Source organism: Larus michahellis, chromosome 5 (assembly GCF_964199755.1).
Source record: "Larus michahellis chromosome 5, bLarMic1.1, whole genome shotgun sequence".
NCBI lineage: Eukaryota > Metazoa > Chordata > Aves > Charadriiformes > Laridae > Larus > Larus michahellis.
In genome coordinates this window covers 47,615,209-47,638,462 of record NC_133900.1, presented here as the reverse complement: position 1 = coordinate 47,638,462, position 23,254 = coordinate 47,615,209, and the positions used below count along the sequence as shown (strand labels likewise).

The window sequence follows — 23,254 nt, the reverse complement described above, 5'->3', positions numbered from 1 at the left end:
TATAGGGCTGTCAAGGTATAAAGCCAAATTTCTGGGCTGGACCCCAGCCACAAAGCAGCCAGCAGAGAGTGTCCTGCAGATACAAGTTTACGCGTAACCCTCCTCATTTGGCAGCCGGGGGGTTTGACCTTATGGACATGCAGCACACGAGTCCCAAGGGAATGGTGGGGGCCATATCTCCCTGCTCAGCCCCTGAGCAGGTGAGTGGACATGGTGGGGGGGAGCTTACCTTGCAGTTCTGACAGCAGTCACCGTGGGCACATTGGGCCCCCGCCTTCAGCGTGCAGTTGTGTGCATTGCAGCATGGGTTGGTGCACTCCTGCGTAGGGAGAAGAAGAAGACACCACCTCAATCAGTGAGTCCATCCCTTCCCCAGTGCTGCCCCCAGCCCCTTCTCCACCCATCACAGCATTGCTTTTCTCTTTTTGGCAACGGGAAAACTGAGTCACAGGGAGGGATGAGGAAGACCTGAGCACTCTAGGGCAAAGTCAAGAAGAAAGCCAGGCACTGGTTAAATGGCTTTAGGAAGGTGGGACTGGGAAGAGCCCTTGGGATGGAGCCCCTGTGGTGACGAGCAAACACCTTTCTTTTGGAAATACCCCTCTCCACATGGGCCACGTCCTGCCACCCAGCAGCTGAGCTGAGCTGCCAAAGCCTCTGCGGGAAAGCAATGCAGCACCCAGCACCATACCTCCACCTCCCCGCAATCACAGTCTTCTCCTTCCTCCAGAAAGCCGTTGCCACATTTCCGTCCCACCACCAGGTCCTTGGTGTCGGGCAGGTTGAATAGGCACATGCCACCTCCCTTCTGGAAGTAGTTCTCCAGCTGTCTCTTGCTGCAGGAGCTGAACACGCGAGGGAAGGGGTGTCTGCGCAGGGGACAGATGGGGAGGGATGGGAACCAGGGCGATCGGGACCAGGAGAAGGTGGAAAACCACAGTCAGAGCTGGGAAATAAGGACATGGGCAAACTGGCACAAACCCTTCCAAGAGCAGAAGCCACCTTCAGCCAGATGCATCGACTGCTAACATCTCCCAGCCTAACTTGCACGGCTGAACACCAGACTAACAACCAGGGGACAGCTCACTAAGCCCAAATATCTTCCAGAATGGGATGGGGTGGACAAGCAGACCTGCTATACCCCACCCCCAGAGCATCAGCCCTCCAGCAAGAAACCTCTTAAAGACTGGAGACCCCCATCGGCTAAACCTCGCAGCCCAGGGAGCGCCCATGCCTGCAGGCTCTGCCAGCTTATTGCTGCTGCAGGTGTCACCTTTGTGCCTCAGTCCTCTGCAACTGGGACACCGCAAATGCCTCCGTCCTAACCGCAAGGCAGGTCTCCACATCTGCAGTGACTATCTGCCCAGGATGTCTGCTAAATATGTGCCTGCTATCACTGAAGTGCTGATGGGAAATACCCTTTTGGGGCTGTTTAAATACCTCTGAGGCTGAGATGGAGAAAAATCCTCTAAAAAGTTAAAGAAAAATGGAAAAGAAACACACACAAAAAAAAAAAAAACAAACCCCAAAACTATATTAAATCATTCATAAGGCTTGAGCAGAAAAAAAAAATAAATCAGAGCCTACAACGTGTAAGTTCATTTCTCTAATAACCCAACTGGCCTTTCCTGTAAGGAGCTGGAGGGAAACGGTGATTTTTCTACCAAAGCTCTGCGTGTGGTTCTTCCGTAATTTTGCACAAGTTTGTGGGGGTTTTTGTGTGATGTATGAAGAAGAAGGAAGCAGAGAGTAAGAGCTGTGCACAGCTCTCCCCTTCAGTGCTGGTTTCATTTCCTCCTCTCGGTGAAAACGCATTTTATTTCATATTAGGACCTCTCATTTCCGAGATGACACACAGGGCTTTTTCTAAAAGTAATTTTGAAGCCTGGGGGAAATCTCTTGAGCTGGAGGGAAAGCTGCAAGTCCTGTGCAAGCGGAGGGTGAGCAAATAAATATACCCATGAGCTGGTACATGAACGTGCAAATAGGGACAGGCTGAACACAGTCAAAAATGTGTTTTCTGCCCACGTGAAGAAAAAATATTTCAGCCAAAATAAGACGGAAGAAATACGACAGGGAGATGTCAGCTCGGAGAGCTTTGCCTGCAGGGCTGAGCAGGGGCACAGCTGAGCTACAGCATCTGCTACTGTTTTGCACCAGCGCATCCAGCTGTGGAGGGTGCGGGCAGGACATTTAATTAGTAGGATAACTAAACAAACAAGTGCGGGGCTGCCTCGCCCTGGAAAGCCCCCGTTTTTCCCCACCACAATCCACCCAGGCAGAGACTAAACACCATGGGGTCAGCAGGACAGTCTGACAGCCCTGAGTGCCGCCGGGAAAAGCCCGGGGACTCTCTGACACCACATCGTGGCGTTCGACTGTTATTTATCAACTGGAAGAGCGGGTGCGTTCAAATAATGGGGAGTGAACAGCTGCTTTCCTGCAGTGCAGGGAAATCTGGGATGACTGTATCGTCAGGAGCTGGAAAACCCAACAGAAGGATTTTGGAAGGGAAGTGTCTGTCACCAACCGGCTGAATTTCATACCGCTCTGGACTGAATCAAAGGGTAAAAGCACAGGAAAACAAACCCTGGAGAGATGCCAGAGGGCATGAAAGTTAATGGCTGCCGCCACGGAGCATCCCAACGCCAGATTTAGTGGGGCTGGGGTGAGGGATGTGAGCTCACCCCACCGCAGCGCCGCAATATGAGTGCGGTGCTAGCACTGTGAGTAGCACCACTTGCTAGCATGGCCAGGGACTGGGCACCCCTTGGCCCTCCAGTCTTACAATAAAGAATAATTTCATCGTGCTGAGGTGTGGGTTAGCCCAGGGAAATGCCTTGGATTCCTGTAATGTGTCTAGCAGATAACATCCATTTGCTTCCATCCTTGGCTCATTTGGGATGGGGCTGCTACCCCTCTGCTATCTTCTGCTACCCCTCGGAGACCACCAGCCCTGCCGGCTCCTGGGCCCTGGGGTGTGCTCGCTCCAGGGTATTGGGATGTGCAGGGCAAACAGGGAGGAGGGCAACCAGCCGGGTTCTCCTTTGCAATGGGGCACTGCACCCACAGCGGCGCCTTGCAGGACAGGACCCCATCCCCACTCCCCAGCCCACCCAGATCCAAACAGCATCCACAACCTGCTGGGGGGCTTAGGGTCCACATCCCGTCCCCACCGACACTTACCCGGTGGCCGCTGCCATGACACAGCCACCTTGCTCCGGGGTGGCCTCCACACAGCAGCCCGTGCTGTCGTGGCTCATGCCAAAATTGTGGCCGATTTCGTGGGCCATAGTGGCGGCTGCTCCAATGGGCTGCTCCGAATGGTCCTGCAGAGGGATGGGGCATGCATCAGCACAGCAGCCGGGAGCGATGGAGAGGGGTGATCCCGCAACAGGGAATGAGGTTGGGATGATGGAGGGACTGCAACATCCCTGGGATTGCAACTGGATCCCGTGGGAGGGACAGAGAAAGGGATAGAGGAAGATTCATGGCAGAAGTGGGGTTTGGTCTCCTAAAAGTCCTGCATGGGACTGTTGGGAAACTCTTTTGCAGGAGCCAACTGTTGAAAACATGGGGCCTTGCAAGGTGCATCCCAAAAACCAAAAACCTCAGTGCCCCACACCACCACCCTGTCTAGGGACCACAGGTCACCAGGGCCACCATCACCCCATCAGGAGGAGGATAAGAGTTATCTGGGCTGGAGATGACCTACAAAACCAGAAAGCAGAAGCAGGGAACAAGCAGGGGCTATTCAACATGAAGGGCAGAAGCAACACAGGCGATCCAAACACTGCTGCTATCTGGAAGCTGGGGGTGTACATGGGGCAGGAGAACTTTAAACCAGCCCTTCCCACCCTCCTAAGCATTTGGCCAACATCTCAGAGGTGTAAGGGGCTACCAGCAGCATTGTTCACTCTCGGGCTGCATCCCAGGACCAACCCGGGATGGCTGGTCCTACAGGCGCATGAAGAACCCCAGCAAGATGGGGTCGCAGTGGGGTCCCCCAGCCTGAGAGGAGCAGCAGGGACCCTCATGCCCCTCTTACCACGCTGACACCTCCGGAGTTATCTGCGCTGCACATCCCCTCCAGTGGGGCCATGCCGATGGTTGTCCCCCTGAACGTCTTCCCTCTGCCCAGAAAGGAGAACAGAGGAGCAGTTAGCACCCCAGGGGTGGCTTGGAGACCCCGGTCTGAGCTGGGAGCCCCCTGCCCCGACATCTCCAGGTCCATAGGGGTGCTCACGTCAGCAGCTGGGCATTATCGTGCTTCTTGCGTGACCTCAGTGCCTTCTTCCACTGCAGGAAGGACCAGAGCGTGGCGTTGGCATCGCTGGTGACGGCGCACTGGTCCCGCTCCGTCCACACCTCCAGGCCGATCAGGGCCACCTTGATATTCAGTGACCTGTAAAACTGCAGGGAAGGGACAGGGATGGAGGGGATGGGGACTGGCATTCGCTGTACATCCTATATCACTGCCATGGTGTTTCAGATGGGTGACCTGGGGACACACTTGTCCCAAATCCACCTGCAAGCATGAACTCTATAGGCACAGGTGTCGTCACAGGAGCCGGTCAGGGTGGCACGATGCCATCCATCAGCTGACAGCACCTAAGCATGTCCCTGCTTGTGTCAAGGATGCCAGCACTGATCCCCATTGCTACAGTAGGGTGAAAAACCAGCACCCTCTTCACAGCTGCAGCTGAGCCGATGGGTGGCAAAGCATTTTCCACCGCATGCTCACATCTGCCATCTAAACTCCTAGCCCCAGTGACATGGGGACAGTCCCTGAGGGCCACCACCAGGCTAGCACCCAGCTCAGGTCTTTCACATGCACCGGGAATCACGGAGGTGGTGGCTGGTCCCCCTCACCGGCCGTTACCTTGTCCACGTAGTTTGCGATCTCCACAATGCGCTGCTTGGTCATGCCGAGGTTGAGGTTCTGGTTCCTGTACTGCAGAGAGATGGGGATGGGGAAGGGTCACCAGAGGAAGAGCAGGGAGGGAGGGAGACAGAGAAGGGTCCCTGCTTTTCGGCAGGGGACCAGGTTTCTGCCCCCTGTGGTGCTCACCAGTGTGTGATCAGCAACAATGAACAGCTCCATGTACTTCATGGTCCTCCAGGCATCTCTCTTCACCTGCGAGACAGACAGCAAGACTCGAAGGATTGAAAGAGCGGACAGCCTGCGGCTCTGAGCATCACAGGTTCCCCAGACAGTACAGAGCTGCCCAGGAAGGACGGCCAAGAGGGGAAACTGAGGTACGAGGAGACCAGGAAAATTTGTGCAGCTTTAGTGCAACTCCCAGTGTCGCCTTACATCACATCCCACATTGTATGGCACAGCATACCCACACATCCTCCCTTTGAGGTCTCCTGCCCACTTCCAAACCAGGTGAGCTGCCCATGAACACCCCTTACGTCCCCTCTGCCTGCGCAACCCTGCCCAGATGCCAGGATGAGAGGCACCCCACCACAAGCTGCAGGCATTTAGGAGGAGCACAGATGGCCCCGCTCTCAGCCCTCTGCCCCTCCACAAGCAAAGGACCCCAGGATGGATTTACCCGCTGATGGACTGTCTGGAAGAGCCAAGCAACGTCAGCAATAGTGCTCCCGAAATCATCACCATGTCCACAGGTCCCACTTCGGATGGGCAAGTGCTCTGCTCGATGGATGACATGATGGCCTGGCTCAAGGCTCCCCAGGGGTTTCAAGTAGTAGCTGGTGTTGCTGCTCAGGACTATCAGGCCCCTGGCAATGGAGAGCAGCCCCAGATGACTCCTGTGGTACTTTCACAGCCCCTGCTGAGGCCCCACAAACTCGCTGCACCTCAGCTTGGTCCATACCCAGAGTGGGGGCAGAGGCAAGGGATGGATGTCTTTGTCTATACACCCCTATGAGCTAATATATCCGTAGCGTTAAAGCCTCCGTGCCAGTCAGACCACGCGAACACAGGATGGCAGCTGGTGGTTGCAGGAGGACAAAGCTCAGTTCTGGGGTCCCCGCTGCAGGGTGCGGGATCTTGCCTCCTCCACAGACAAATTTCCTTGAAGGCAGCTCACGCTGCCAGAAAAACAGCCTCTCCCTGCCCTGCCTGCCCCAGGGGTCGGGTGAAGGGTAGGAGAAGGGGAGCAATGGAAAATCAGCCCCACGAAACATCTAGAACTGGGCTTGCAGCACCTTCGACGCTGCTCCGGGGGGTCCCCAGGGGGGGTCCCTGCAGGGAGGAAGGGGGCAGCTGGATCCATCCCCCTCTTCGTCAGCCCAACAAGCCCCTCCCTGCCCCACACATCTCCATACCGTATTCCGGAGCAGGTGCTGAGGACGACCCAGGAGCCGCCATAGCCCCGGACGTGTCCGTGGTAGTAGCAGTGGTCCTGGGAGAGAGGCGATGGAGACCTCCGTTAGAAACCACCGCACAGGGCTGGGCAGCAACAAACCCCCCATGCACGGCCCAAAATAACACTCATTTTGCATTTCCCAGCCAGGCGAGTGGTGTCCCTCTGCACCGGGGAACGGGAGGGATGGAGCCAGGAGGCTGCTGGCTCCGGCGGTTCAGCCAGGGACACAGACAGCCCCACGCCCGGCTCGGCTCGCTGGAAGGGTGACAAATGGCCGGTGGGGGGACGTCGGGGAAAGCGAGGACTGCTCGAGCCCGGCGCTGCCTGTGTTTATTTCCCGAGGTGCTGTATCGCGGCCAAGAGATACAGGAGCCGCGTGTTGCTGCATTCCTGCCGCGACAGGCGCCGGGGATGCTGCCAGCGAAAACACCGCGCCTCGTCCCGGTGGGGCTTTGGCTTCATCCCAAGTGCCAAGGCACCCTCAAAAAAGGCGGTGAGCTACGGCCGTCCTCCGGCACCCACCGTGTGGTTGGGGGCCACTGTCACGGGCTGCCCGTCCGCAGCGTAGTGTGTCTCGGTGTAGCCCGGCGCCAGCAGCCTGCAGAGAGAGGAGAGGGAAGAGGGGTGAGGACCCTCGAGCTGCTCTGGGTGTCCCGGCATAGGGAGACACCAAGCCTCTATGCCCAGCCCTGGGCAGCTATACAGGGCTGAGCCGTCTGCATGGTTCCCCTTCACAGCCTCCCTTTGCAAAGCTTTGGACAGTGGAGCTGGCAGTGCGGCCATCATCGGTGCGTCAGGGCTGGCCCCCGACCAGCGGTTGCCCACGGCCAGCAGGGACATGAATAGCAGTCCAGCGTGCCACTTTGCATCTCAGAAAGGAAGGGGCTGCCCATATTGCTTGAAGGTCCTGCTGGTCTGGGACAGGGGACGTGCACAGGAGGAGCCTGGCTGCCCACCCACCCCCTGGCTCAGGGACCACCTCGCCACCACCGAGGATGAGCAGCCAGGCAGGGTGACAGCTTCTCCATAGGGACCAAACCTCCCTTGGGACTACCAAAGTCCCCAGAGGGAAGCATCCTGCTGGGAGAAGAAGGGATCAATCTCAAGGTCCATCCGAGGACACAGGAAGTTTGGGGTCTCCGACACGGCCACCCCCTCCACTCCTGAGTATGTCACTTCGCCCCACTCACGGCACAGCAAGGGTGATGCACCTGGTGCAACACCCCAGCAACAGGGCGGGGGGTCCCCGAAAAAACAGAGCTGATCATGAGAAAGCTCAAACTGCTTTTAGCAAAGCCTGCACCCCCCTGCCTGCACCCCGCATGCCTCAGCTTCCCCCCCAGCTGCCAGCCGTCTCCCACCAAAGCTGGTCCCGGGGCCACCCCTGACGCAGCCCCGTCCCACGCTGACAAATTGCTTCCTGTCACAGGGAAGAGCCAGAGCTGAGCTTGTAACCAGCAAGCGTGTGGGGCTGGGGGTCCTGGGGAGCAGACAGGGGGGATTTAGACTGAAACGAACCCATGGGTGGTGGGAGAGAAGAGAAAGGGATGGGGGTTTCCCACGCTGCAGAAGGCTGCATGACTCTGCCCAGATACCAGGGTGAGGGGTGCCCCACCATGAGCTTGCAGCCACCATGGGGACAGCAGGTCCCCTGAAGGACCGTGTGCATGCAGGGGTCTTGGCCACCCAAAGAAGGACAAAGCAGGGCTGGTTTACCCCTGCTGACAGCTTGGCCCTCGATTTGTGGGGTTTGGCCCCATCCCAGGGGCTTTATTCTACAGCAGAAGAAAATAAACCAAACAGACGGCTCCAGAATAGCCCTCCCGCCTCTTGGTTTCTATTTTGCAATGAGCTTGGCCTCAAAAATGTCGCTGTGGGCACGTTCCCGCCTTCCCAGCCCGCCTGTGAGTGGGTGCCTGGCACCAGTAACTCCAGTTATAGCGGAGAAAGGAGACAGGAGCTCAGCCTGGATCCTGGATAGGGGCTTGTAGGCAGCCTGGCAAGACAAGTGTCCAGCTAGTGTGGGGGCAGATGGGCAACCACCTGTGCAGGATGGGGACAGGGATGGGGATGGGTTGGCTGAAGACAGTGGAGAGGCGAAAGCCTCCATGCCATGCCTGGGGAATAGAGGGAACAGGGAGGATTAAACTGATCCCCCAACTTGGGGCACAGCGAGTCCCATCCAGGGGCACAGCGAGTCCCAGCATGGCTCAGACCACTGGGATGTCCTCTCCAGGGAAGGCCAAGCACCAGGACCCCCTGGAAGGGAAAGGCAAGGAGATGTGTATTCTCCTCCAGCACACGGGAAGGCCTTGTTGGAAAACACCACAAAGGATGGTTTTGGAGGCTAACCACATCTCCAAGTACCAGAAGAAAGAAGATTTGAGGTCTAGCATGGCCTCACTGGCCCACGAGCTAACAAGGCTAAGGAGTCCTGTTAGCTGGCACAAGACAGCTGTGTAGATGGTCTGGGCTGCACTGGTCTTCCCAGTAGACACGACCACTAGGCACAGCCAGTCTTGGGTGCTATGGACTATCCTGGGTGCCATGTGGACTGCCTTTGGTGCCACGGATGGTATTGGGTGCTATGGATGCCATGGATGGCCCTGAGTGCCATGGAAGTTCTTGGGTGCCATGTCTTGGGTGCCACGGATGCTCTTGGATGCCACATACTACCCCGGGTGCCATAGATGATCTTGAGTGCCACAGACTATCATGAGTGCCATGAACTGTCTTGGGTGCCATGGATGGTCCTGTGTGCTGTGGATGCTCTTTGATGCCATGGAAAGTCCTAGGTGCCAAGACAGTTCTTGGCGCCACAGATGGTCCTGGGTGCCTCAGACAGTCCTGAGTGTCACAGACAGTCCTATGTGCCATGAATGCTTTTGGGTGCCATGGATGGTCCTGGGTGCCATGGACTGCCCTGAGTGCTCAGCTCCCTTTTGCTGCCACCGATCCCCCCATCTGTTTCCCCGCGCCCTCATCCAGAGTTCAGCATCCTGCAATGCCTCACACTCCTCCAGCCCTGACAGAAGCACCACAGCCACCAGAGATGCTCTTCACCCCTCCTGGCCACACTCATCCCTTCAGCATGGCAAAGTGGTACCAAGCCAGAATTAGGGTCATGACAAGACATACAAACATCTCCAGGCCTGATGCACCAGCTAGAAACAAGGCTAAGTTTTGCACTTGAGCTCTCAACCCCCCCTGCCAACCCCCCCATTGCCCACAGTCCTAAACCACAACATGCATGGCAACTCCCCAGTTCTCCTTCCTGCACACCAAAAGCCACTCTGCAGGTCGCTGGGACCTGCTGCCTGGCAGGGTTGTTTGGGAGACACCGTGGTGGCTGCTTTTGTACCCAAACAGCATCAGGAAGAGAGCTCTGCCAGGCACAAGCCTCCCACAGCTGCTGGTGAGAAGCAGAAGTGGAAGCAGAAGCCCGTCCTGCAAAGATCAGCTTTTTGCCCTGCCCCACCATGGGGCCACCTGGCACCAGGAGGGACCTGAATCCAAAACGGGACAAAGTCTTAGGGAGAGGGGTAAGGAGAGCAGGGCAGAAGATGGAGATGATTGTTCTCTCCCAGAAAGGGTCAAGTGAGGCTACATGGCAAGGTCACCCAGGAATGGTGCCAGGCTTCCAACCCCAAAATCAGTCCAGCAGAAAAGCAGCAGAGGTTTCCAAATCACTGCCAGCAGTCAGCATTTCCCACCATAAGATACCTCCAAAGACCTCACAGGATTAGCCCTACCAGCGGGATGGCAGCCCAAGAGTCCCCCATCCGGCTGACGCTCTACCTGGCATCTCTCTCTCAATCCCCTAAGCACCCCACACCACCTTCACCCATACTGGGTCCTGCACCGTGGCATCGAGCCAAGGCTGCTTCCTGCACAACACGGGTGTGGGCAGTGGAAAAAGGAGCATTTCAGCCCAAACTGATGCATTGGCTGCAGCTGGCAGGAAGCCACACTGGGCCGTCCCTTCCACTGTGGGCAGGACAGGACAGCCAGGATACTACTGCTCTAGGTGGGACCATGCCAGGGATACCCAACTCCCTTTCCCCAGCCCCAGCCCCGACACTTACTGGTTCCTCTCCAGCACCAGGACGAGCTCTCTGCCCTCAGCCATCACCGCCACCTTTGCTCGGGCAGGCGCCGGCACCTGTGGAGGAAGCAAAGGAGGAATGGAATTAGAAAAAACGGAGTCCAGGATGCTGCCAGATGGGTGCCTGTCCATCCTACTGCCTACCTGTATTATGGTAGGACCTACTGCTGCGTTAGCAACACAACAACACAGGCAGCAGATGCAATGGATTTTGAGCACCGTCCCTGTTTGTAAAAGCAGGAGCTGCTTCTCCAACTGCAGAAATGCAGAGGGAGCAATGAGAGAATGTGTGCCGCAGGGCAGGGGTGGGTGTGAGTGGGGACATGGGGGACAGGAGGTCCCTGAACATCCCCAGCCACTCTGCTGGGGACATCCTACACCACCTCTCACCTCCCAAAAGCTCAGCCATGGCAGTGGACCACGAGGCACCCTGTGCTGTTCCCACCGAGCACCATCACCATCTCCTCTGTCCATCCCTGTCCCCAGCACCTTCCTTTGCTCCCCAGCTCATGGCACATCCCAGCCTCTCCTCCATGGATCTGTTCCACCTACTCCATCCCCTGCCACAAGCCCATGGAAGGTGAGAAATAAACCCTCCTCTTGGTTTCCCATGAATAGCAGCAGATAAAAGAGGATTCACACTGGGATTCACCCCGCAAGAGAGGGGGTGAGAAAGCAAATCCCAAATCTGCTGGCAGCTCCCCCAGAAAAAGGCAGCAAGAGAGAACCGATATGGCATACAGGATCGGGAGCAGTGCCCTGAGCATCCCAAATGGAGTCTCTGGGTGCTCTGTCCCACTGCAGCTTCACCCCACCAGAGATCCTGAGCTGGATCTTGCAGAGGCTGGTTCTTGGGTGGGTCGGCACCTGCATGCACCCCTGCAGGGTACGGAAATAAATAGCAACCGCCCAGGCACCGGATAACTGCACTGTTAAAAATACCGTAGGGCAGTAAGAGGAAATGATTGACTCAGCTTCCCCAGGATGCCGGCGGTTTTACACACTCCCTCACTTTGGAGGGCATTAAATGGGAACCCTACGCAGGGATCCACACCAGCACGGCTCGTTTGCACGTGACAGGATGGGCTGGAGCCCACACGTGCAGCCCTCCTCCGATGTCCCCACATCCCTTCCCCAGCTCCAGCACTGGAGACACTAAAAGCATGGCACTGTTTACGGCCCAGCCGGCGTGTCTGGCTCTGTCTCCCTCGCTGAGTCCCTCCCCATCCATGACGGATGCATGGAGCCCAGCAGGCTGACAGCCCTCAGCCCCGTGCTCGGGATCCGCCGCAGGGCTCCGGTACCCTGGCCATGAGCTGGCAAGTTTCTTCCAGCTCTGGAGGGAAAGGGGAGAGGAAGGAGCCATCCCCGCAAGGCTCTGGCTTCGGCTGCTCTTAGCATCACAGGGTTTTGCAGCCGGTCACTAGGAATGCAGCGGGGCGGGGGTAAAGTTGGGCGATTCACAGCTTGGGCTAAAACAGAAGCCAAATCCCGCTGTCCCCTCTCATCCTATAAAGATGGCCAGCAAGGCTTTGCACCCTGATCCCTACCCCGCATCCTGGGCACCGGGGACACTGGGGGACCTCCAGCCTGGCAGCCCCAGGGCCACCCTCCTGGCGACCATCCTGCTTTTAAGGGGCAGCATCACAGGACAAAGCGTTTTGGTGCAGGACAGCCGAGTACCACCGCTGCTGCACCCCAGGACATGGGGTTTGTGCTCCCAAGATGGGTGTTCCTTACAGGCCACCCCAAATTGAGCTCCAGGGATGGAGGGACCCCATTACGCTGCTCAAATTGGCCACATGGATGCTTCTGGCTCCAAGGAGACACATGGGTCTGAGCCCTTATGGCCCCGTTTCCTAAGGACGGGGAGGTGCCAGACACCCCAGCCCATAACAGCATGGGGACACGGTGATGGAGTGGGGCCAGCCGAGCCCCTCCTCTGCCTCCAACACCATCTTCCCAGCTCCAAAAAAGGAGACCAGACACAGCACTTAAAAAAATAAAATAAAATAAACCAAAAAATACCCCAAACCAAACAGCAAAGCAAGCCGGTTACAAGGCCCTGCCACTTCCCAGTGAGCCCCTTTGGCACGAGCACGGCACGGCCACGGTCCCCGCTCCCAGCGAGGGGCCCTGTGTGATGCCGGGAGGAGGAAGCCGGGGCAGAGGGCTCCCCTCCTTCGGCGATGGTGGGAACGGGCTGTATTTTTAGAACATGATCTTATACAAACATCACTCCCTGGCCAAACATGGTCTGTACATTTTTCTTGCCATTTCCCTTCTTTCCCCCCTCTTCGCCCTCCCTTTTTTCAAGCCTGTTTCTCCCCGTCTCTGATCTCCCTAACACCCTCTCCCCACAGCCCATCTCCTCCTCCCCCTCCCCAAGTCCCTGCCGCTCCTTCCCGGTTTTGAATTCCCCAGCAATTACTCCCTGCCTCGACTTAAGGGCCTTTACTGGCAAAATGCTCTTTCCCAGCTGCCGTCTTAAAGGGACATGTGTGTGTGCAGGGTTATCCCTGCATTCACAGCTCCCCGTTCACGCACCGTCCTGTCTCCCAGGCTGCCAAAGGCTGGAAAACAAACCACTGCTAATGGGGTCTGCATCCAACCCCCGCGAGGTGGTACATAGCAAGCTGTCCCCTTCCCCATGCCTCAGTTTCCCCAGAGAGCACGTGTAGAGGCAGTGGGGAGCTCGGGACGGATCCTGGTTTCAGCTGTGATGGGCTGAAACCAGCTCAGCCCCTGGAGAAATAAATAGCAAGGAGTAAGATGAGGGAGAAAGAGGGTGCGAGCACCACTCACGACAGGTAGGAGTCAAAAAACCCAACTCTAAGGCCAGGAAAGGTTATTGCATTAATTAAACACTGATAATTTTGCCCTGAGTCTAACTGCCAGGCAGTTGGGTCCCCAAGAGCTGCCAGTCAAGATATTGTGCACCTTGAATGAGCAGGGATGAGCACCTTCCTGGACTCCAGCATCACCCCCAGGCTCCAGCATCTTCTTGGGCTCCGGCACCTTCCCAGGCACCAGCATCATCCTGGGCTCCAGCATCTTCCTCCCTCATCCAAACGCTACCACCTTGTTTCTCCAGTGGCCACGAAAAGCATGCGTAAGTCTCCGCCACAGGCTGCAGGAACCACCTTCCCTTGACCCTGGCTGGATGTGGAGGTGGTGACCCCTCTCCAGGACATCCCAGCAAAGCCAGTCCCACCAGGGGCTGGGCTGGGAGAGGCCAAGAGCAGCTGGGATGAAATCTGCCCTGGCCAGGACCAAGCCTGCGAACAACCCAGATGACCTGCTGGGCCGAGTCCAAGTCTATTTTCCTTTTTCAATCTGCTGATCAGAAAAACCACAGCGATGTTTGCAGGGGAGCTGAGGCCAAGGGGTTTGCGTTGCTCTTCGAGGGGAAAGACGATCTTTGTTTCCCCACGGCTCCTGGCCATCCTCCTCGCCCAGGCTCCCTCCTCCGCCCTTGCTGAGAATCCCCCGCTGCCCTGCAGGAGAGCGGCTCACCCGGGAGCGGGCTCAGAGAGCACTGAGCTCCTTGGGAAATCACTAGTTAAGCCCAAATCCAAAAGCCACATCCAAATCACAGCCCAGCCATCTGCTCGGGCAGGTCCCACAAGCCCCAATTGCCTAAGTAAGCGCATACAAGCCTGGACGTAACGAGGAAGACGGGGCTCAGAGTTACCAGGAGATGCTCCTTGGAGGATTTGGTGATGGGTTTTGCAGCTGGAGCATCACGGCTGAGCCAGGTCCTCCCCAGGCAGCTGGATCCCAGCAGCACAGTTAGGATTGGAAGAGCACAGCTTGGGGACTGCCTTGCCTTGTCCTAAACACGCATCGGGACCGCGATCCGAGATGTCAAGGACAAGCCTCTTGCTCCAGCCGCTCACTGGAAAAGCATCCTGGGGGCAGCCAGCTCCAGGGCAGTTGAAGGAACCAGGGTAGTACAGGCCCTGGAGACAGAGGCAGGATTTTGGTTGTTTTGAAGCAAACTTGGCTCAGGGACTTTGCTCAGTCCTGCCACACGTTGCCAAGGGAAAAGGGCTTCCCTGCAGGAAACAGATTGCAGGAGTGCGTGTCCTCGACACCTGGTGGTCCTCCTCCCTTCCTCCTCCGGGAGCAGGGCTGTGACCCCTCATGGATGTGATGCTCTCAGGGGAGGGGCCCACGCTGCAGGGCCAGGGGAGGGACAGCCCCGACCACGGCCAGAGGGAATGCTCCAAGTGTTCATCAGCAAGGGTGAGGGGACAGCCACGTCCCACCCCCAGGACAGGGAGACACTGGTTGCTCCAGGGACCCAGCAGATGATTCCGCAGTGTCAGGGTAGCAGTGAGTGGAAGGATGCTTCATCGGTGCCAAGGTGCATTCCCATACAGGGATAGGGTGCCAGAAGAGACCCAGAGGAAGATTGAGGGGCTCTTCTGCCTCGATGTTCCTCAGACCTTGTGATTAATAGAATCACAGAATCGCAGAATGGTTTGGCTCGGAAGGGATCTTCAAAGTCAAGGGCAGGGCAGCTGCCACTAGACCAGGTTGCTCCAAGCCCCATCCAGCCTGGCCTTGAAAACTTCCAGGGATGGGGCATCCACAACTTCTCTGGGCAACCTGGTCCAGTATCTCACCACCCTCAGTGTAAAATATTTCTTCCTTACGTCCAATCTAAACCTACGCTCTTTCAGTTTAAAACCATTGCAGCAAGAAACCATGCTTGGGAAAAGGCAATTCCAAAGGGAAAGAAATAAGGCAGGGAACACCACAGGCAGCACAACAGGCTCTGTTGGTCCCCAGGGTGGGGACGGGGGACTCCCGTGCTTCGTAGCTGGATACTGGTGGAACACCTGGGCCAGCATGCTGGGCACAACCTCCATTTCCAGCCCCAAAGGACTGGAAAAGCCCACAGTCAGCTCTGGCAGCCTTTGCTCCGTGACCTGAGCCGGGAGGAAGGAGTGGGAGGAGGAGGATGCCGGCAGCAGCGGGGCAGGATCCCACCCCAAGCCAGCGGTGACGAGGGAGCTGTTTGCAATCAGGGTCCCCACGACCTCCTCCTCGGCCTCTCCAAAATCGCTTCCATGTGTGCAGGGAGCCGTCGAGCCCGCGGGGAGTTCAGCCCCAAACAATAGGAGAGAGGAGGGTGTAGAGGGGGGAGGCAGGGTCCAGCCCGCCCAGCGCCGTGCCAGCCCGCACACGATGGGACCACAGGGCCACCACCACCATCCTCCTCCTCTTCCCACCGGCTCCATCTAGCTCCTCTGGGAAGAGGGAAAGGAGATGCAGTGATGTCCCCCGGGACTGTGGCACGGGCCACCCCTCAGCATCCCACCCGCTGCGCAGAGGAGTAGCACCCAGAGGAGAAAGGACGGAGGAGCCTCGGGGCGGTCACCACGCTTGAACCCATCATTTCACACACTCGGATGTTGTGTCCTTGCAGACACCCACCCCGAAAGCCAGCCATGCCTGGACAAACAGAGTGGGCTGGCAGCAACCACACAGCCGTATTTATTTCCAGGATCTCTGCTGGAGGGCAGGAGGAGGCAGGGCGGGGATGGGACGGGCTAAATCGATCCTAAAAATACACACGTCAGCAGTACCAGGGCAAAAAGGGCCGGTTCAGGGCTCTGTCTGCAAGCGGGGAGCCCGCTCTCTCCTACCCCATCCTTTGTCTGGTTACCACCATCTTTCCCCCACAAAGCCTCCCCACTCCCGGCTGCGACCACCCTCCCTCTCCCTGCCTTCCCCCCACTCCAAGGAACAGGAGCCTCCTTGTTTCGGGCTGGCTGGAGCCAGCGGACGCAGAGCAGATGCCAGGAAACACACTGGGACCTACCCAGCCACCCTGTCCCCAGCCGATGGCCATCCCAGTCCTACTGCCCCCAGGGTCCCCTGGTGAATATCAAAACCCGACGCGTGTCCACGATTTGCACCCACCCAGCACAATTTTGGGCAGCGGGGTATTAGTGAGAGTATAAATAATCCTCCCACTGCCATGCATTCCCCGTCTCGACTGCCATCCAACTTAAATATAGACCGATACGGGGCTGCTAGGAAGAGAGGGGACATTTCTACAGGCTGACCACAGCATCCCCAACACGATGGGTTATTTCAGCTACCGGAGAAACATGATTCCCAGCAGCCAGTGCCGATGGGAATGATACTGCTCCGAGGAGGCAGGGCAGCACAAATCCCCTCTTTGCTTTCACCGCTGGGAAGCTGGGCTGACTCCCCCCCGCAGTATCTCCTGCCTGGATGAAGGAGGTCTCACTTGGAGGCACCTCAAAGCTGTGTCCTCAGCCCCCGCTCCAGTGAGATGCCACCAGAGAAGGTCTTCTCAGCAGCGAATCTGCTCAGTCCCCAAAACACAACGGTTTCCCACAACCATCCACATTGGTGCTTGTTCTGCGGGGAAGCGATTTGATCTGCCCCGTAGGAGACCATAGCCCCTGAGACTCTCCCAGCTGCTGAGTACGAGGACCAGCTGCTGCGGCCGATGGGCAGCTGCGGAGCCAGTTGACCCCAGAGCCCGGCAAGGTGCCAAACCCAGGCAAGGGTCACCACAAGCACCTCATAAAGCAGAGCTGGAGACAGTGGGGGTGGTGGAGAGGGTGCAACGGCCAGCAGAGCAGCCCTGGGAAGAGATGTCCTCTCCTCCCCACAGCCCATGCCTGGCTTCTTCGCAGTCATCCCAAGGATATTGCTCTTAAGTCTTGCAGCACTTTCCCTTTAGCTAATACTGCTGGTCTGTCTGTTCTGGCCAAACCTTCAGTCTGATGAATTACCTCCCTCTCTGTCTCCAAACTGCCCAGCTCATCTCCACTCACTCTATAGCTCTTGGCCATCCTTCTTACTACCCAATAGTTAAGATCACATTTAATTAACTCACTGTTGCCTCCTCTGCTTTCCTTGTTCATCACCTGAACAGGGTGATGGGTCCTATAAACTCCGTACTCTGCTCATGGGACCCACAAAGTCAACATGTCCATCCAAGTCCCACCATGAGGACCTCTGGGTGCAGGACCCGGCTGCGCAGTGCAGGGGAGGGGAACCATCTCTGCCCTTACCTTTTCATCCAGGCTGACGGCTCGTCTGGTACGGCCCCCAAGGAGCCAGTGTGGGGTGACCCGTTCTCCATGAGACAGTGACCCTGGGAAAAAGAAGACCTGGTGAGCGCATGAACAGACCTTGCAAGCCCCTGAGAGCGGCAGCTCCTCCGCAACCACCTCAAGAGAGAAATGGAGGGGAAGAGAGAGAGCTGGGGTCTCTGGGCAACATCCAGGGCACCTCTTAGGAGTTTCTGGGGGATGAACATGGCATGAAGCCAAAGCACTGCCCCCTCCCCAGGCCAGCACCCTCATCGCTGGCCCAGCCTTGCTGCTGGAAACCTCCCCAGAGCATTGCTGCCCACCCAGATCCCAAAGTGGTAGCCTAAATCCTCTCAAACCCCACCTGGAGAAGCCACTGCCACATGGGCGTCCCCTCCCTGGCCCCGCTTTCATCCTGGCCACCACCAACCAGCTCAGGCAAACCCCATGGAGCACCCCCAGAGCACCCCAGCCCGGGGTGAGGGTAGGGGCTGCGCAGGCAGCAGCGCATCCACACACCTGCTCCATCTCTCCTGAATCACACAAACAGCTTTCTTTTGGGTTGGTGGTTTTTTTTTTTTTGGCTTTATGCTTTTAACACCATTGATCGTCATCATTTATGGGACAGGGAAGTGTGGTTCCATCACCCAGAAATCGAGCCATCATCTTCCCCGCCACAGCTGGACTCGAGCAGGGAGCAGAGGAGCTAAAATAGCTGCAGCACATTATGGGTTTCTCTGAGCCATCCCAGCTCCCCTGGGCAGAGCAGTACAAGCAATTCCTTGGCTCAACCAGAGACAGGCAGACTTTCTAAGATTTTTTTTTTTTCCTAAACAATGCGGCCATATTTGATTGCAGCAGAGTGAGCAGCTACTGGTGACTTAAGCCAGGACAGCAACAGAAAAAAAAATAAAATCTGAAGATGCTACGGAGAGGGGATGAGGTCTAGCAAAAATGTCAAGGGGTGGACCCCCTTGCCAAGCCAAATGTTGTCAGTGAAAGCCTGGCCCTAGTAACCTTCCCCGGCAAAGGGCGAAGTTATTTACGAAGGGAGTGTAATAACAGGGCTTATGGCTTTATAATTTTATATGCTTGTTTTGGTTCCCTCCTTGCATCTATCTAGGGGGATTTGGCTTGAGGAAAGATGAAGTTATTCAAAAGTAAAAAGAAAAAAAAAGATGGAGTTATTGGTTGGGAACTGCAGATCGAGTGTTTTAACGTGATCGAGCTCCCCAGCCCGGCCATGTCTGTCCCACGAGGCCCTGGGACGCACCCGGCACTATCGTGCAATGGCATTTAATCAGCTTTCATTATATATAGCATTTAATCAGATTCCAGGAATAACTGTAGATAAGGTGGTGGCACGATCCCAGTTTCCTTCTCCTCACCTCCTCCAAAAGCGTTAGCGAGGCCCACCAACCCCGCAGCCATGTATAAGCCTTGTTTTCTGGTGGGGAAAATGAGACGTGGCCGCGATGCGACTTGCGTCCAGCCACGAAGGGTGGGCAGCTCCAGCGGGGTTTGCTGCCTTCCCGTTACAGATAAAAGGGGTCAAAAAATATCCCTATTTCTAATTCGCTGACTGCTACGGAGGGAGACGGACAGGGAGACGCTGCCTCTCCCCGCTTGCTGCAAAGCCCGTCTTTCTCCCACGCTGTCTGGGGAGGGGATGGGACACGAGGGGCAGCCGTTCTGCAGGGATTATGGGGCTGGGCTTCAGGCCACGTCGTAAAAACCTCTTGGTTATTATATTAAGCTTCTCGCTGTTTTGACTATAGCTTTTGCTGGGAATCGGAGAGAATCAGAACATGAGATACGGCCTTAAAAATTTAAGTCAAATAAATCCAAATGTAGCGTAGAGACGGTTTCTCACTGCCCCCTCCCCCCCCTTCTCTTTTTTTCCCTTAAACACACTCATTCCCAGCCCTTTCTGGGAACGCTCTGTCGGGAACAGCATTGCTTTGGCGTTTAAGATGTTTGCAGCGCTGCAGCCGGACAGCCCCGCGTTTGGGGGATGCCCGAGCCTGAAGCCGAGCCCCGCAGCGCCCAGGCTCCAGCCGAAGCGGGCAGCGTCTGCTCCTTCTTTCTTCTTTAACCCAAACAGAGGTTTCTGGCTCCCACCACCCTCTCCCAGCTGCGCAGATCGCCCGGGTCTCTCTCGGAGTTGCTGGAAAACTTATTTGCAGCAGCAGGAGAGAACCCAGCAAAGCTCGAAAGTAAAAAAAAAAAAAAAATAAAAGTTGTGCTTTGCATGGAGAGGCATCAACACCATCTTCATGGTGGGGTTGTGGAAGGAATTAGGGATGGAGAAGAGAGACTACAGGAGGCTGAACCCAACCTGGCAACCCCCCCCCCCCCCCCGCACACATTTGAAAAGCAATAGGAACCACTGTAGAAAATCATGTATTTCCTCATTTGTGGTAAAAGCCAAGTTTCACCCCAAAACACAAGCCACTGCCAGCTCCCTTTCAAGGTGCCACCACACGGAGCTGGGACAGCCCCAGGGACCCAAGGGAGGCTCGGGATGGGGAGACGAGGGAGGTCTCAGCCCTTCTGGGGGTGCTGGAGGAGCAGAGTGGGGTGAGGACCTGAATCCATCCTCTCTCCCGGGGGGGGGGCTGGCCGGTCCCAGCCCTCCCATCCCAACCAGACCATATAGAGTCATAGTGCAGAGTCCGGCCGCTCTGGCCCGGGCAGCGCTGGGATGGGGCTTGGAGGACCCGCTGAGAGGGGGAATTTGGGGGGCACATCCCCAGCAGGGCGATAGGGCAGGAGGGAGGGAACGCTGCCCACAGCCTCCCCCGCTCCGAGCCCAGGGACGCGACACCCCCACCAGCACCACCGCCCCCCCTAGATCCACATCCATTCTTCCCCTGCAAGCTCCGGGGTACCCCCCACCCGCACCCCCTTCCCCGCGGGAGGAACCCGGGGTGCGCCTCCCGCTCGCCCCCCTCCCCTTACCTCGCGGTCCAGAAGCATCCCCCCGCGCGGGGAGCAGCAGCAGCCACCCCAGGAAGAAGACGCGGCTCCCCCAAAAAGCGGCCAAGCCCCCTCGGCCGCAGGGCTTGCGGGGGGCCCGCCCGGCCATGCCGGCGCTCCCCGGGGCTGTCACCGCCTCTGCTCGCCGCCGCCGGCCCTGCCTTCCCCTCTTATGCTCTCGGGTCCCCTCCCCTCCGCCCGGCTTCCCCCCGCCAGCCCCATTCACTCGCCCCGGCCGGCCCCGCTCGCCGGCGGCCGGAGCCCCCTTTCCCAGGCGCCCGGCTGCGTCCTGGGCTGGGCGGCTGGAGGGGGCGGCGGGAGGGAGGGGGCCGGCATTGTTCGCTTTTATTTATTGCTGTGTTTCTTGGCCCAGCCGGGCCGCTTAATGAAAACCAGACCGGAGGAGAAGGCTGCTCCCAGGCTCCCCCCGCCGGGGCATCCCGCCGCAGCCGGGACGGCAGCCGCCGACCCCCCCACACCCCTTCCCGGGCTCCCCGCCGCCGCTTCACCCCCTTCCTGCGGGGGGAGAAGCGAGGGGGCACAGGGAGAGGGATGTGGGGGAAGGCAATTAAATAACTCCATCCATCCCACCAGGGTGAGACAGAGGAGAGACAAGTCTATGGCCCTCAATACCCGCCACACTTGTGATTGTGATTAATTTATTTTTTTTTCTAACAGGAGATGGGTGCCAGCATCCAGCCCCATCAAAGTTGGGGGGGGGGTGGCACAGCTCACTGCCCCACCCGGGCAGCCTGGGGCTGGGGTGCGGCTCACTTTCCTTCCTGCACACACACAGAGCACGGTCCCTGCTCTGCTTCAGCCTGTTTGGGTCCTCTCCTGGCGTTACCTAACTTCTCCTCCTGAGTCCAGGGCAAGGATTCACCAATAGCTACTGAAGCCCGAATAATAATATTGATTAACACCAGTAATTAAAGCTTTGTGAAATGATTTTACTCTAAAAATAGAGGCAGCTGCAAGACACCCTTACCCGAAGTGCTCTAGGGAGCTCTGGGTGAGCCTGCCCAAGGTGACATTTCAGCAGAGGAAGGGAGAGGAGACTTTGCTGGGGTTTCCCAACACAAAGGGCAAATCCAAATAGCACAGCCCAGGCAGCAGCACAGTCGGAGCCCTCCTGGCACTCAAACACGTGTTGAGGTCCTGTTAACAGGGCCCTGGGATGCAACCAGCAGATGCAAACATCTGGACAGCATTAGCGAGTCTTAGCAAGTCTTCCCCAGCCAGCTTGGCAACACCTTCAAGCGCCCATTAGCCTCAGATACAGCCTTTTTTCAGGTGGGTTAATGCCATTTAGCAGCATCTCACTCTCACCACAGAATCTCCCAAGCATCTTCCCCCCTTTCTGGGTCAAGCTCTGCAGAGCACGAGAAAGGACTCACTGAAGCTTGAAGATGGTCTCCTGCTTCAGCTCACCATGGAAAGGCTGCGCAGGTCCCACCACTTCCACAAGAGGACAAACGCTGGAAAATATAAAGTCACTCCAAAGAATAAACCTGTGGAAGTGCGGTGAAAAACAAAGGGCATTGCAGTCCTTTCTTGGATCCACACAGCTCAGTGGAAGTTCATCAGAGCAGCTGTAAATCAGCAGCCTGGCACATAACTAGGAGAGATTCAAATGATGGCTTTCAGCCATCAGGAAACCATCAGCAGCTAGGTCCAGAGGAACGAGGCTGTGCAGAGCTGCTGAACGCTGCGAACGTCTTTCCAAGAAAGGGCAGTTGGTGGCCAGGATTCTGCAGAGGGGTGAGCCAGGGGCTGGGATAGCGTAGGGACCGTAAGCCAAGGAAACCCTGGGCAGCTGACAGGCTCCAGTCTTCCCCCAGCAGCCCGTCACCGTGGCATAGCTTCACCGCTACTACGTTACGTGATATTTTTCCTCATTCCTCCTCTTTCTCAACCAATGCAAACTACTGAAAGTAGCGCAGTCTCAGCTTATGTGAAGGCAAAAGCCTCTGCTTTCCACCAGCACAGGGAATGTGACTGTAGCCATTGGCCATGGAGAAGTACATGGACCTGCATGGGGCTGGGGATCACAATGGCTGGTGGTTATCCAGAGCAGCTTATAAAAGGTCGTTTTGTGCAAAGGAACAGGCGTTCTTTCCCCCGTCTACAGCCTCGATCACTTGATATCTCTGCTGACAAAAGCCTACAGAAGCTGTGGCACCCGACCATGATCTGCAGCTGGGTCACGCAGCGTGGCAGCTGAGGCTGAGATCCGGGATTTCTGCGTCCCAGTGTAAGCCAAGAGCAGCATATGTGAAGCAGGGGCGGGGGAATCACTCACAAACATGGAATTAAAGACAGGGAGAGCCCCTTGGTATCTATTTTCAGCATGCTCCTGTCCTCCCAGGCACTCGTTCTTCATAGTCATGAAGAAGACAACCAGCACATCGAGTTGCACAAGCACAGGAGGTGTGCTCAAAGATATCCCAGGAACCTACACTTTGAGTCTTCCACCACTGCATTGTCCACACAAAGTCTTTGTCCGTTATGGGTCCTTCTGCAAAGGACAAGGACAACTGTGATGTAGTAAAACAACTCTATGCCATTCATAAAATATGTACCTTGATAGACCAAAAAAAAGTCTCCTTAGACCCAGTTTCACATAATCTCCCACTAAAATGACTATTCAACCTGCACACAATGCCACAGGAACTCAGCTTCTCATGCACAGGCATTCCAGAGACCACAGAGCGTAGCTGGCTTTTTACGTGCTCCAGATACAACCA

The 23,254-nt window shown here is 56.8% G+C and overlaps 1 protein-coding gene across 1 annotated transcript in view; it reads right to left on the bottom strand.

Annotated features, from left to right (window-relative positions):
* Window positions 1-20,823, bottom strand: part of ADAM33 (ADAM metallopeptidase domain 33) — a 31,032-nt gene extending 10,209 nt beyond the window's left edge. The window contains exons 1-13 of the mRNA XM_074587192.1: window positions 20,490-20,823; window positions 17,508-17,590; window positions 10,424-10,500; window positions 6,861-6,936; window positions 6,298-6,374; window positions 5,562-5,748; window positions 5,072-5,137; window positions 4,883-4,954; window positions 4,247-4,413; window positions 4,049-4,133; window positions 3,187-3,329; window positions 692-869; window positions 230-319 (exon numbers count right to left, since the gene is read on the bottom strand). Coding sequence (XP_074443293.1) covers window positions 230-319; window positions 692-869; window positions 3,187-3,329; window positions 4,049-4,133; window positions 4,247-4,413; window positions 4,883-4,954; window positions 5,072-5,137; window positions 5,562-5,748; window positions 6,298-6,374; window positions 6,861-6,936; window positions 10,424-10,500; window positions 17,508-17,590; window positions 20,490-20,616 — 1,428 coding nt within the window. The 5' untranslated portion in view covers window positions 20,617-20,823. The remainder of the gene's footprint in view (window positions 1-229; window positions 320-691; window positions 870-3,186; window positions 3,330-4,048; window positions 4,134-4,246; window positions 4,414-4,882; window positions 4,955-5,071; window positions 5,138-5,561; window positions 5,749-6,297; window positions 6,375-6,860; window positions 6,937-10,423; window positions 10,501-17,507; window positions 17,591-20,489) is intronic.
* Window positions 20,824-23,254: the final 2,431 nt, after the last annotated feature.